Source organism: Crassostrea angulata, chromosome 2 (assembly GCF_025612915.1).
Source record: "Crassostrea angulata isolate pt1a10 chromosome 2, ASM2561291v2, whole genome shotgun sequence".
Classification (NCBI taxonomy): Eukaryota; Metazoa; Mollusca; class Bivalvia; order Ostreida; family Ostreidae; genus Magallana; species Magallana angulata.
In genome coordinates, this window is record NC_069112.1 from 29161299 (window position 1) to 29176242 (window position 14944).

Below are 14944 nucleotides of genomic sequence, written 5' to 3' on the forward strand. Positions count from 1 at the left end.
GAGAGGTGTAGCTCCAAATGATTTCTTGGCATGGTACAAGTCAAGGCGGTCACATCTATTTAATAATAATAAATTATAAACAGTTTAAGTGATAAATATTCTGTGATGCAGAGGCTTTAACATTATTAAAAAACCAACTTCTGAGCGTAACATTTTTGCATTTTACTAAATCATGGCCTTTATTTTTAAGGTCTTCCGAAACGGAAGACCTTATAGTGATTGTTGTGTTTCTTACTATTTTACCTCCTTTTTTGTCAACAAGATTTCTCAGAGATGGTTTGATAGATTTTTTTGAAATTGTCAGGAGTGATAGTGTGTTGTTACTTGTTTTGATAATTTTTCAATTTTATCCGGTTTGAGATTGTTTAGGTTTATCTAATATCCGGAGGGATATTTTTATAATGAGAAAGGCTTCGCGCCATACATCATGGTTTTCTGTTAACCGACTAAACAGGGCTTGGATGTTCATAAACTGTAAGTGTCATGTCTTTGCATTGCTAATAGTGTCGAATAATTACGTTACATTTTAAGTGCATCAGTTATTTTTACATGTCACATCATATTTACAGCAGAAATAGAGATTTGTGTATTGGCAGGACGTTAGCATTAAGTAAAACATAGATCGGACTATCTCATTATTTCTCTAACGTGATTTTATTCCGGATATTTTACAATTTGCTGTCTCGATAACTTACCTGAACTCTTTAGAAGTAAATTTGACATGTTATGATTGTTAGATTTTACAGCTAACATTATGCACATGAGTCACGCTCGATTTTTCTAAATTTGGCATAATGTGAAATGTGGATTGTCATGTTGATGTCTGTACATGTACTTATAAATGTTGTAACTTTTGTAGTTTCTCACCCTCTCCGAGGAGGCAATAAAACAACTCAAGTCTGAAGCTTGTTACTGCACAGTGAGAAAAGTTTAGTACTACACATTCATACGCCATGGATATCGGTACATGCAGTCTACCAGATCGACATCTACGATCAGTGAGGACGCTTACTCAACAAGCCCTAATGCTGTTCGAGGACAAAGTAGAGAAATATAATGACAGACTCCGAGATGTAAGAAGAGACATTGAAACGGTGATTCTAGAATTTGAAGATGTCTGTCCAACAGAGGAAAATGTTCTACGAGCTATGAAGTCTGACCTTATCCACTTTGCTAATCAGTACAACAGTCTGTCCAATGAATATGTGTCATACTTAAAAGGAACAAGAACAGCAGCTAGCTTAAGGGAAGAGGCCTCACACAGGCTAGTTGCATCATCAGTTCGTGGTAAAGTTGACTACATGATAACTGAGATTGAAAGTAGACTTACGGATAATGTGCCATCCTACACACAATTTGCAGAAAGTAACGGTCAAACTGAAGGATTACCACTCCGTGTTAAAGAAGAAGTGGTGAGAAACTTGAGTTATTCTTCTCTCAACAAAAATCATCTGTAGGAAAGCGTAGGCATAGCGTCACATCTCAAGTCCCCTCAACAACTGGCTCAAACCTCAGCACTATCATCCAACGCCAAGCAGCTAAAGTGGGCCTGCAAACTGCAAAATTGGACCTGAAGTTTGCAGAAGAGGAAGCGGAGCTCCTAAGGAAGCAAGCAGCCATCGAAGCAGAGCGAAAGATTCTGGAAAGTCGCAAAGCAGTTGCTGTAGCCCAGACTACATTTGAAGCATTAGAAACACTCGCTAATGACACAGAAAAAGGAGATATCCTCGAAGAGTGTGCAGAGAAGGAGCAGTGTCAACAAGACACCTTAGAACGGACAAAACAGTACGTACGTAACTTGAAAGAAAATCGGGAAGACCAGGTTAGTGTTTCGTCCATAAGAAGCTTCAAGAACTTTTGTAACCCAAAACATTCCACACCGTGTGAGAAGAATCAGGATCTTGCATCCAATCTGAACCCTTCAGCCAAGCCATTCTCCCCATATGGGTTCGATCACCTCACGAGGTATATTGCCAAAAAGGACCTGATATCTTCACGTTTTTCTACTTATGATGATAATCCAACCCACTACTCATCATGGAAAGCGACATTCCAAAACATAGTCACAGAAGTACAGGCATCACCTCTAGAGCATCTTGATTTGCTCGTCAGATGGCTGGGACCAGATTCCACCAAGCAAGTACAAAGCATCCGCTCAGCGAACGTACAGGACCCAGAAAAGGCATTAAAACTTGCATGGGAACGCCTTGACACACGTTTTGGAAGTCCAGAAATAATTCAACACACACTTCAACAAAGGATCTTAGATTTTCCAAAACTTCAAAATCACCAGAGGAAAGAATTCTTTGATCTAGCAGATCTTGCAACTGAAATTGAAGGAATCAAGAGTGATGATCAGAACGCGATCACACTAGCCTATTTTGACTCTTCCTATGGTGTAAACAAACTTGTGTCTAAACTGCCATTCAATCTACAAGAAAAATGGACTCATAAAGCAAGTGACTATAAATTGCACCATAACGGACAGTTTCCACCATTTACTTACTTCACTTCTTTCCTTCAAAATATTGCAAAAATGAAAAATGACCCAGGATTCGTATACGAGTCAGATAATCAGAAGCAAACACAGAGAAGTGGTAGACGAAGTGTATACCAAAGAAACCCCCCTCCAAGAAATGTGTCAACTAGAAAGACAGAAGTAGATGTGTGTCAGTCAGATGTGACAATCTGTCCATTGCATGGAAAAAACCACTCCCTAAATGAATGCAGAGCCTTTCGACAGAAACCTCTAGAAGAAAGGATGAAGTTCATTCGCATGAAACAGATTTGTTTTAAGTGTTGTGCAGACCAGCGTCACCTTGCCAAAAACTGCAAATCCAAGGTGCAATGCAGCATCTGTAATGCTTATTCACATCCCACAGCATTACACCCCAACTTGATCCAGGATGAAGGGGAGTCGAGCGCTTCCAAGGTATCAACATCCTGTACACAGATATGTGGAACTACCCGTTCCACCAACAGATCATGCGCCAAGATACTGAAGGTTCGTGTACACCCTAAAAACAAACCGGAGGAAGTTCGGATTGTTTATGCCATAGTGGATGATCAGAGTAATCAAACTCTGGCAACTTCTACACTCTTTGACTTTTTCCATGAAAGAGGCCCAGAACATAACTACATTTTAGTGTCATGTGCCGGGAAGAAACCTGTATTTGGTCGACAAGGTGTAGGATATATTGTGCAATCTATGGACAAGACTTGCTCATTTGAACTTCCTACCCTTCTGGAATGTGATGAAATTCCAAACAACAGGGATGAAATTCCGACCCCCCAGATAGCACGTCAATTCACTCACCTGCAAGATATTGCGTCTTGTATACCACGGATAGACAACAAAGTGCAGATAGAACTGTTGATCGGCAGAGATCTTTTGGAGGTCCACCACGTGATGGAACAGAAAATAGGAAAAGTTTCCTTACCATTTGCACAGAAGCTTCCACTAGGATGGGTTATACTTGGCAGAGTATGCTTAAATAACACTCATGTCTCAGAAGTCGTTAACACAAACAAGACCTTTGTACTCTCAAACGGAAGGCCTACCCTTTTTGAGCCTTGTGAAAATCAGCTATTTGTAGTCAGCAGTGTTTTCCAGAAAACAGAACACGATGAAAAACTTGGACCATCCATAGACGATCAAAAGTTCATTGAAATTATGAATTCTTCCTTCAAGAAAGATGCAGATGGGCGATGGACTGCACCCCTGCCTTTTAAGGAAAATAGACCCATTCTTCCCAATAACAAAACTCAAGCCCTTAAACGAGCTCTGATGTTAGACAACAGCTTTCGACGTAACCCAACGAAGCATCGTCATGCTCAAGATTTCATGCAGAAAATCTTTGACCACGGGCATGCCGAGATAGCACCACCGATTTCAATGGATTCTGAATGCTGGTACCTACCATTGTTTGGGGTATACCACCCTAAAAAGCCTGACTCCATACGTATGGTCTTCGATTCTTCGGCCAGGCATGAGGGATTAGCATTGAATGATGTTCTGTTCAAGGGGCCAGACCTAACCAACAATCTCTTAGGAGTTCTTCTGCGGTTCCGCAAGGATGAGATAGCCATCACTGGAGACATAGAGCAGATGTTCTATAATTTCAAGGTTACAGAGAAAGACAGAGACTTTTTGAGATTCCTTTGGCACCCTGATGGTGATCTCGATACACCGCTCAAGGAATACAGAATGACTGTACACGTATTTGGAAATACACCTTCTCCCTCGATTGCGACGTATGGACTACACAAGGCTGTTCAACATGCAGACACAGATGTACAAGATTTTGTCAACAGGAACTTTTATGTTGACGACGGTCTGACGAGCTGTACCAGTGAAGAAGAGGCCGTCAGTCTGATGAGGAGAACACAACAGGCGCTTAGCATAGGAGGACGACTTCGACTGCATAAGATTGCTTCCAACTCAAAAGCCGTTTTGCAGCAGTTTGTTAACGATGATCTCTCCAAAGACCTGAAACACCTTGATTTTGGATGTGACACACTACCAGTCCAGAGAAGTCTAGGAGTTTCCTGGGACACTGAAACCGATTCTATCATATTCCAAGTTTCAAAGGACCTGAAACCCTTCACCCGCAGAGGGGTACTGTCGACAATCAACAGTCTGTTTGACCCGATAGGATTCACGGCTCCTGTCACATTGCAAGGAAAGCTTTTTCTTCGGGAGGTCATGTCAACAGTGAAACAAGTAGGTTGGGATGAACCACTTCAAGAAAACTTCCTCATCCGTTGGGAAAACTGGGTAAACTCGCTTCAGTGTTTAGAGGACATCAGAATTCCCCGCATGTATGGCAAGACCTCAGTGACTTCAGCAGACGATGTCAGTGTCCATATCTTCTGCGATGCTTCAAAGGAAGCCATTGCAGCCGTAGCCTATCTTAGAGTCAGTACAGGCAATGTTACAGATGTAGGATTTTTGGTGGGAAAGGCAAAGGTGGCTCCGACACACGGTCACACCATTCCCCGTTTGGAGTTATGCGCGGGAGTCCTTGCTACTGAATTAGCAGAAACTGTAAAAGAAGAATTGGACATTGCAAAGAGTGCATTCCGCTTTTATTCAGACAGCAGAGTAGTTCTAGGCTACATCTCAGCTGAGGCGAGACGATTTCATGTCTATGTGTGCAATCGTGTGAGTCGCATAAGATCCTTTTGTGGACCTGAGCAGTGGGGCTACATATCTACTGAATCCAACCCAGCTGATATCGCCACCAGAAGTTTTAAGACTTCCAGTCTTCCGCATAGTGCATGGTTACAAGGACCAGAATTTCTTGTCAATGAATATGTACATGTGAACGAGTATTTCCCTGTAGTCGAGGCGGATGACGATGAAGAGATCAGGAAAGAAGTTGTGAACCTGAAGACTGAGACATCAGATCCTCCAGAAAAAGTATTATCCTTGACTGCCAGATTTACGAAATTCTCATCTTGGAATAGTCTCAAGAGAGCTATCACAAACTTAAGGAAGATTGCTGTGCGCTTCCAAAGAGAAAAACAAAATCATCACTTACCTGTAGAGCAGTTCATCATAAAGGAAGTCCAACATGAAGTGTATCAAGAAGAGGTGCAATCAATCATGAAGGGGAGTAAACCACCTAAAAACAGCTCACTTCTTTCCCTAAATCCTGTCTTAGATCCAAACGGAATCCTTCGAGTTGGAGGACGGCTGCAGCACATCTCCACTAATCGACCATATGAAGACGATCATCATCCAATCATCATACCCAAAGGCCATCATATTGCACTTCTCCTAGTACGTCATTTTCACAGTAACATACAACATCAAGGACGTCACTTAACAGAATGTGCTATACGAGCAGCTGGCTTTTGGCTTGTGGGTGGAAAGCGACTAATCATTTCTGTGCTTAGAAGTTGCGTCACATGCAAAAAACTTAGAGGCAGCTTTGGCTGGACAAAAATGGCAAACTTACCTAGAGACCGTTTAGAGACCGGGCCACCATTCACATTTGTTGGAATCGACACCTTTGGACCCTGGCCTATTGTTTACAGGAAGACACGAGGCATGCAAAGAAACCATAACCGCTGGGCCATTCTATTCACATGCATGGTGTCCAGAGCTGTCCACGTCGAACTCATTGAGGAGTTAAGCAGTCCTTCCTTCATCAATGCTCTTCGCAGATTTATGGCCATTCGTGGACCTGTTAAACAATTCAGGTCGGACAGAGGCACCAATTTTGTTGGTGGTGTGAAAGAGCTAGAGTTGGATGCTCAATTTATTGAGAAGGGCCCTGTAGCCAACTACTTGAAGAATAACAGAATTTCTTGGATCTTCAACCCACCCCATGCCTCGCACTTCGGAGGAGTTTGGGAACGTATGATTGGTTGTTGTAGACGGATCCTAGATGCCTTGTTACTACAAAACAAACATGATCTAACACACGAAGTCCTATCAACGTTTATGCTTGAAGTTTGTGCCATTCTAAATGCACGACCTTTAGTGCCAGTATCAACGGACCCAGATAAACCAGAGGTATTATCACCTTGTCAGCTGCTTACTCAAAAGAATCCTTTGGATGATTTTGACCTACCGAGCTGCGACCAGAAAGATGCTATCAAAAACCAGTGGAAGAGAGTACAGTATCTTGCCGACAACTTTTGGACCCGCTGGCGCTCGGAGTACCTTCACCTTCTTCAGACCCGACCAAAATGGGAATCGCCAGGAATCCACTTCAATAAAGGTGACATTGTGCTTCTGAAAGACAGTGAATCCCCCAGAAACCATTGGCCGATGGGAGTAATCGAAGAGGCCTTCAAAAGCGAAGATGAACTCGTTCGCAAGGTCAAAGTGCGGGTAATGCGAGGGGATACGTCCACTTCCTATGTACGTCCGATCACCCAACTTGTGAAGCTCCTTGAGGTTAAGTGAGTGTGCCATCGAAATATGACATAAACGTTTGTATTCGTGTGTGCAATCGGATTTATTGTATTATGTACTTTTACATGATATCGGTACCAGTTTGGTATCAGAATATTTTGTCAAATTTGATTATATTTTCACATATTGATATAGTTTGCTTAAATGTTGATTTCTAGTCAAAATCAGAAGGGGAGTGTGTTGTTACTTGTTTTGATAATTTTTCAATTTTATCCGGTTTGAGATTGTTTAGGTTTATCTAATATCCGGAGGGATATTTTTATAATGAGAAAGGCTTCGCGCCATACATCATGGTTTTCTGTTAACCGACTAAACAGGGCTTGGATGTTCATAAACTGTAAGTGTCATGTCTTTGCATTGCTAATAGTGTCGAATAATTACGTTACATTTTAAGTGCATCAGTTATTTTTACATGTCACATCATATTTACAGCAGAAATAGAGATTTGTGTATTGGCAGGACGTTAGCATTAAGTAAAACATAGATCGGACTATCTCATTATTTCTCTAACGTGATTTTATTCCGGATATTTTACAATTTGCTGTCTCGATAACTTACCTGAACTCTTTAGAAGTAAATTTGACATGTTATGATTGTTAGATTTTACAGCTAACATTATGCACATGAGTCACGCTCGATTTTTCTAAATTTGGCATAATGTGAAATGTGGATTGTCATGTTGATGTCTGTACATGTACTTATAAATGTTGTAACTTTTGTAGTTTCTCACCCTCTCCGAGGAGGCAATAAAACAACTCAAGTCTGAAGCTTGTTACTGCACAGATAGAAAATCATAATATCCCGAAGAATATTTTTCATTTTTTTCAAAATCCATTCCGATCGTTCGTTTCCTGTCCCGCGTCAAAAAATCTTGTTCACTCGAGATCTAAAAATCGGCAAACACTTGAACATTTAGATTTGTGGGATGACAGACCTATATTTGTAAATATGTGTAAACTATTTTGTTTTGTTCGTCGTATCTTCTGGTCGTCACCGGAAACACTTCAAAAATAATTATTATTACGCATTAAATTTCTTTTCCATAAAATAAATTCATAAGTAGAAATCTATACATAGGTTATGTATGCAATGTTGTATCAACCAAAAAATTCTACTTCCGGTGAGATATCTCAATTATCTCAGGAAGCTTTTTTAAAGCTTATTTTGTACCCTCGAAACTATATGTGATCAAAGCACGAAACTTTCATGGATGACATACATTTAATTGAAGATGTGTTTAATTGGTTTCATTTTGTCTTCCGTCACGTCCGGTCCACACCGGAAGAGTTCAAACAAATCGAGCTGTTGATCAGCTTAACTTTTTTCCTTTGACATTTGTAGTTAGCTCGATGAACAATACTATACAAAAGGCAAGTATTAAAGAAATATTTAAAACAATTTACATTGAGCACTTCTGTTTGTCTGTTTCCTGTCCCGTGACAAAATACCTTATTCTACGAGATTTCTAAAACGGTAATGACTCGAACAATTAAACTTTGTTGGATGATAGACATATGTATGTACATGTGTTAACACTATTTTGTTTAATTCGGCGTATCTTCCGGTCTTCACAAGAAGTACACCTAATTTTCATTGGTTATTTAGCATAGAAGTAACATTTAACCATGGGATTACAAAATATCATCTACACACGGTAAAAAAAAAAGAAGTTCTACTTCTGGTGAGACATCTCAAATAACTCAAGAAGCCTTCTTTTTAAAGAAAAAGTACCCACAAGATCTCAGAAATTGTGAGAGATCAAGACACAAAACTTAGATGGGTAATGGACATTTGATTGAACATGTGTTTAACGGGTTTCATTTGGTCGTACGTCACTTGCGTTCGCATTCGAAGCGTTCAAGCAATAAAAGTTTTTTTTTTTAACTTTAGATTTTTTTAAACATTTTACTCAACGTGATGACCAATAACGAACCGTATGTAAATGAACTAAAATATCTACTTTCAATTTCTTAAATCACTTCCGTTTGTTCGTTTCCGGTGCTGTGACAAAAACCTTTTTCTCAAAGAGATATTGTAACTAATAAAAACTTGAACATCCGAACTTTGAGGAAAGACAAAACAATGTATGAAGTTAATTTGTTCTGTATGATACGGCGTAACTTCCGGTCGTCAGAGAAAGTACTCAAAAATTGACATTTCGTCTTTTTGTTTTGTATAACTCAGAAATAATTTCTTGGGAATTCCTTTACAGTAAATATTATATCCCTTTTCTTTTCACAAGAGAACTAGATTTTTATTTGCAAATTAATACATGAGAAACGGAAGACCTTTCTTTTGCTTTAGCACCAAGAGTCTAGATAATTTACAGTATTTTTTTTTAATTTAACGAATAATTTTACATTGAGATCAGTGAAAAGGAATTTATATCTATCTAAAAGTCATGTATGTAAATGTACACTTAAGATATTGTTGACATTTTTTAAACAATGGTTAAAAACCTAATGCTATATCCATTTTTAAAATATTGAGATGTTTCGTTTTTTATTTTGTAACCATGTAATTCACTGTGAAATAAAAAAATTGTCAAACTACACGTTATATTATGATGTGGAGATATTAAGTATATTTATGTTTTGAGCACTTACATTTGAATGATTTAACAACATTTAATCCAATTTCAAGTAGGTTAAGAGGAAGTAAATCCTAAGGATTCTGCAGAAGCTGATGGCATATTAAGTGGAATGTACTACAGGGAAACATATCTTTAATTGGTTAAGTAACGACGGACGCTTATTCGTCTTAAAAAAACCCAAACTAAACAGACCAGGAAGATATCGTCATTATGATGCAATTTCAAAGATTGAAATATTAAATATGTCAATGCCTCTCTCTTGATTCGACTGGTCTACTGGTTTTAAAAGTTAAACAAATAATCATGATAAATATGATCATCAGTACATTAGTATTAAACTTGCCATTTTTACAAGAAACTTTGAAGGTACATCAAAATATTTTTTTATTGAACTTTCACATACTCACAATTCAGAGTACAAGTATTACGCATAAACATAAATGCATAGTTCCAATGTAAACATATATATTTATAGTATTTGTTCGATAAATAAATCCAATATTTAGATAGATAGAATATATGTACATATACGTATTACTCCTCAGAAGAGCTACAATATAATTTGAACAAGTAGTGGTTTATAATATATGTGTAAATATTTTTTTGTGTTTTATATTCTATTTGAAATATCGTATAAACGAGGGATACAATTTTATTTATATATGAAATACGTATGCGTAATTGGCTTTAAAAAATTTAAATTAAATTGGGCAAACTTTCATGGATTGTGGGTTTTCGTGGATACGTCTTTGTTTGGTTTTAATTAGAAAACTAACCCTTTCAAACTCTTTTTTCGACCGAGATGTAAATTTGTGGGATAAGGCTACCCACAAATACAACAAAAATTGTGGATCGCGAATTATATTGATACAACAATATTTTATTTATTAAGCATATTAGAAGCTGTTGTAATCTAGCAGAATGTAGTTTTGTTACCTTACATAAAAAATCATGTGTCATTGTTTGTTTTGTATTAATTTACTGACATGATTCATAGGTTTCTGATTTGTTAATTTCACCAAGCTCCTGATATGACGTTTCGTTAGAGGCCTCTTTGGAAACACCATTGTCTCCTTTGTATTTTTCTTTTTTAACTTGATCCTTTGCCACCCCTGGACTTGCAAGTCTTAACCTAAATAAAAATAAACATTGAAATGCACCTGTGATGTAGTGTCACATGACATACCCGGTTAGTCTAACAAATTTAAAATGAATTTGATTAACATGCTATTTACCGTTTTACCACGAAGATTGCAATAAGGATACAATTCAAACCCAGTGAAACACAAAACGCCGCTACAAAGCCATGAAACTTAGATTCCGATTCTTCGCCATCTTCGTTAATGTTTGATACTTTAAAAGATCGTGAAAAATAAAAACGACAAGTACATATGTATACGACACTTTTTTATCCCTTATTTGTAAAATTTCCTCATTTTCGCATTTTAGCAAAATATGTGAATCTATTTTGAGGCTATTCATAAAAAAACAAAACATTTAATTCATCCTAAATGAGTTTTAAGTTCATTTTTGCTTGTATTTTTCCCTTATTTAGAAAGATATCAGCACATTCAGTTGGTTCACCGTACGTCACAAAATTGATTGTGTTGTGATGTATTTCTAGCTTCAGAATTCAAAACATTTCTCTAATTACGCTCTTTGCATGTTTAAACTTTAATATGACTAACCATCAAAGCAATCATCACCCTCCCATCCATTTCTACAGCCGTGTCTACAAACGCCAGACACGTGGTCACAGTCACGTGATGTTTTGCAAAAGCTGCTACATTCTTGAAGGCAACCAATTCCATAGAATCCGAACTTGCATACTGCAGTAATCAATGGAAAGTTAAAATCAATTGCTCGTATAAATTTTGAAATAATTTTATTAATTAGCCGGGCTCTGCTGAAAGTAGAGTCCTGGTTGTAGGCAGGCAAATCGCCAATGTTACTATAAATAGCAAAACTTCAAAAGTAATCAAAAACCAAACAGCGTCAAAGTAAAAGCTTCCGCTGTACCAAATAGTTACACAATGAGCCACGTTTTGTTAAAAGTGTTGGCATTTATCTTTTTTTTAATTTGAGGAGAAATGTCTACCTTTTTCAGTTTTCTTATTAATAACGTGTTTTAAAAAGAAGACTATTTGTTTTGGACACAATGCGCATGAATTTTCACGAACTACTTTGCTGCGCGTTGACGAAATTGGGATTGAATATATATAACGCTTGTTGCAAAATTCAAGGCAGCAACTGTTGAACCTGTTTCTACTAGAAAAACATAGTTTTGTTTATAACCGCTTACAAAATTTGGTCGCTCTCTGACGCTTTTGGGACATTAAAAACGAGAGAGAGAGAGAGAGAGAGAGAGAGAGAGAGAGAGAGAGAGAGAGAGAGAGATTTTCAGTCTCTTTTACACAATTTGCATAATGACACACCAAAAGAGCCCGGCCTTCAGTACTTTGATATTTATAGTCCTGTCATTAAAGCTCAGCTTGTATGTATGTATTATAAGTTCTTACTTTGTTGACATCTCTCTCCTTCATATCCTGGCATACACCCAGTTAGACACGTGCCATTAACATGGGAACAATACATTAGGTCAGAACAATGACCACACGTCTCATTACATCTCAGACCATAGTTTCCACTTTTGCATTCTAAAATTTAAAAAAAATCAGGATAATTCATTACATTATGTGTTTTTCTTAAATAAAGAAGTACGTGATTTTACAAAGATACACGGTGTAGAAATCAATCGGATTACCTGTCTTACACAACTGTCCAAAGTACCGAGCACTGCATCCAGTAGGACAGGTCCCATCAACAGGGGAACACTCTGTTTCATCGACGCAGTGTCCACAGGTTTCAGTACAGTTATAACCATAATATCCAATGTCACACTCTAGAAAGATAATACATTAAATTTGCAATGTTTGTTTTATAGACTAGAATTTACACGAAGTTATTTATAAAACAAGAACGTGCAATGTACATGTAACATACTGTATTATTTAGTATAATATTTTACATAGTGTGTTTTAATATGATGAAACCAACCATATACTTCAAGTTCACATATATCAGCAAACGCGTATTTGGAATAACCATGTGGATACACAAGTCCTGGGAGTCTTTCGTTGTAATAAATAACATACTGTCCATACACAGCGCAGGTGATATTAAAAACTGCCGGTATTGTTTCTGTGGTGAAAATATTGTCCTTATAACACAATAATCCATCTATTTTAGATGTTGTATTTGAGACATATATAGAAAAACCCAAGAATCTAGATGTATAGCCATTTGATGAATCTGCAAGGAAATGAAAAGTTTTAAACTTTTTTTAGTGGAATTAACTACAAAATGGGATAAAATACACTAAATTCTAAAATACACACATTTAGAAGGCTTAAGGTTATTAAAGACGGTTGTAGAGAACTCAAACATCCAAACATCACTAAGCAAGAGGCCAGTAGGCCGTAACGTTCATCTGAGTACCATAGCCCATGCACGAAATTGTTGAGGAGCCACATAAATGCATGTAATTTAGGTATAAGGAATCATTCTTTGAGTATTATGAGGTGATAATTTTGGCCGGGGCGTTATCAAATCTAATAAAGACCGAAAGGCTTTATCATAGATTTGATCACGCCACGACCAAAATCATCACCTCATAATATTCAAAGAATGATTCCTTATTACTTATATTTATATCATTTTAAGCCATTGTACGATTAAATATTTAAATTTATAGATAATACAACCCCGCTGGCTCCCCAATTATATGAATTTTGAAGCTATTGGTTATAAAGAACAAAATCGATACGTAGTGTTATCACAGGCAAATACACTTGAAAATGTAAATATTTGAGTTTTCTCCCTGCCTGTTCTTATTTTGGATAGGACTCTTAATCCTATAGTTTAGCACAAGACCTATCATTTTTAACAGTGTATGACCTACTACTGAAAAGGTGCACAGCTTCCATACAAAGTATTTTTCCCTAGATATGTTAACTTTCAAAATAGGTTATATGTTTAAATGTTTTCAAAGATAAACTAAAACAAGGTGGCCAGTATACTACTTATTAGTTTACTATTAACAAGCCTACTTGTTTATTTTTAGAAATTAAAAAAGAGGTTTTTCTTTCAAATGATGAAAATACTTGCATAACTATTTTGATCACACAACTTCTAAATAACATTATATTTAATGATTAATTACTAACTATGAAAAGGCGAACGAAGATAACTCCATTTTGAAGAGGCAATGAAAGAAAAATTCATTATCTGTTATAATCATCTTTCCTGAACTCCTTTCATATGCTTTCACAATATCATATCAATAACTTTGATGGGCAGATTCATTATATTTCTTTCCTAACATGTGAATTGGATCATTTTTTTTCATTGAAATCCCTGAGCAGAAAATAATAAGACAAATACATACCACCCCTCCCCCTTCCAAGCCATAACCCTTGCCTTACATGCAGGTAAAAAGAAATATTATTAATTATGACAGGATTATTTTAAGTTAGTTTTTTAATCCGTGTTCTGTTTAAACATTATTTGCATTAACACTATATGGCTATATTGACCCCCCCCCATATTTTACCAGCAGGCGCTATGAAAGTGAAGTATGATCCAGGTTGAGCAAAGGAGAGAAAGAGATGTGTCATTGACAAGAGATTTTAGACGAAGAGACGGATGGATGAACAATCGGACTGATCACTATAGGGTCCCTTACACAAAAGCCAAAAACATGTACACTTAATAAAAAATATTTACCCCAAACAACATTGTCCGTCCTGTAATATATTATGATGTAATGGATATTTGCGACCCGTGTGAGGTTTACCCACCAAGTGGCCGTGGTTTTATTATTGGCAGTGAGAGAACATTGACCTCCTAGTCCACTGAGATCGGACTTCAAACCATCTACAGCATTACTGGCGTCAAATCTATCTTCATTTGGCTCAATTAGGTCCAAAGTATATGTGTTTTGTTGGAATGCAGGCTGGTGGAGGGCAATGTTACTTGTTCGCTGACCTACAAAATTAATTATATGTTTTATTTGTTTTCAATATTTATTAAAACTGTAAAGTAAATCTTGGTCATGCGAAACCTAATATATCGATACTAAAACAAGACAGAACTTTATACCATATTTCGAAACTATTAAAAAAAGGTAGCCTGACGTTTTTGTCAACACTATCTGATTAACATAATTATCAAGTGTACAGGTAATGTATATATTTACTTACCAAAGGCATATGTTGGTGTCAAACTTCCGACCCATAATATCAGACAAATTATGTGGAAAATGAAGTAAACAGAATCTAAAACCATTGTTGAATGATATGTCCACAGTATGACGAATGAGTGATAAAGTAATTTATCAGGAAGTAATCTCACCATTCACATGA

At 37.1% G+C, this 14944-nt stretch overlaps 2 protein-coding genes across 3 annotated transcripts; one reads left to right on the top strand and one right to left on the bottom strand.

Annotated features, from left to right (window-relative positions):
- The first annotated feature begins 322 nt into the window (after positions 1-322).
- LOC128174153 (uncharacterized) lies at positions 323-7710 on the top strand. The gene is made up of 3 exons (XM_052839775.1): positions 323-474; positions 860-7265; positions 7651-7710. Exon 2 carries the CDS (start codon positions 2537-2539, stop codon positions 6917-6919), a length of 4383 nt encoding a protein of 1460 aa, XP_052695735.1. The 5' UTR covers positions 323-474; positions 860-2536; the 3' UTR covers positions 6920-7265; positions 7651-7710.
- A 2178-nt stretch (positions 7711-9888) lies between these two features.
- On the bottom strand, positions 9889-14944 carry LOC128171159 (uncharacterized). 2 transcript variants are annotated; one of them, XM_052836891.1, is made up of 8 exons: positions 14783-14941; positions 14307-14567; positions 12579-12833; positions 12286-12423; positions 12041-12178; positions 11210-11350; positions 10757-10874; positions 9889-10653 (listed from the first exon to the last, which is right to left on the bottom strand). In XM_052836891.1, the coding sequence occupies exons 1-8, from the start codon at positions 14934-14936 to the stop codon at positions 10500-10502; spliced, it is 1359 nt and encodes a 452-aa protein (XP_052692851.1). In that variant the 5' UTR covers positions 14937-14941; the 3' UTR covers positions 9889-10499. The 2 variants fall into 2 exon arrangements, with proteins under 2 accessions (XP_052692851.1, XP_052692852.1); XM_052836892.1 differs by lacking the exon at positions 10757-10874 and having other exon boundaries at positions 10526-10653; positions 14783-14944.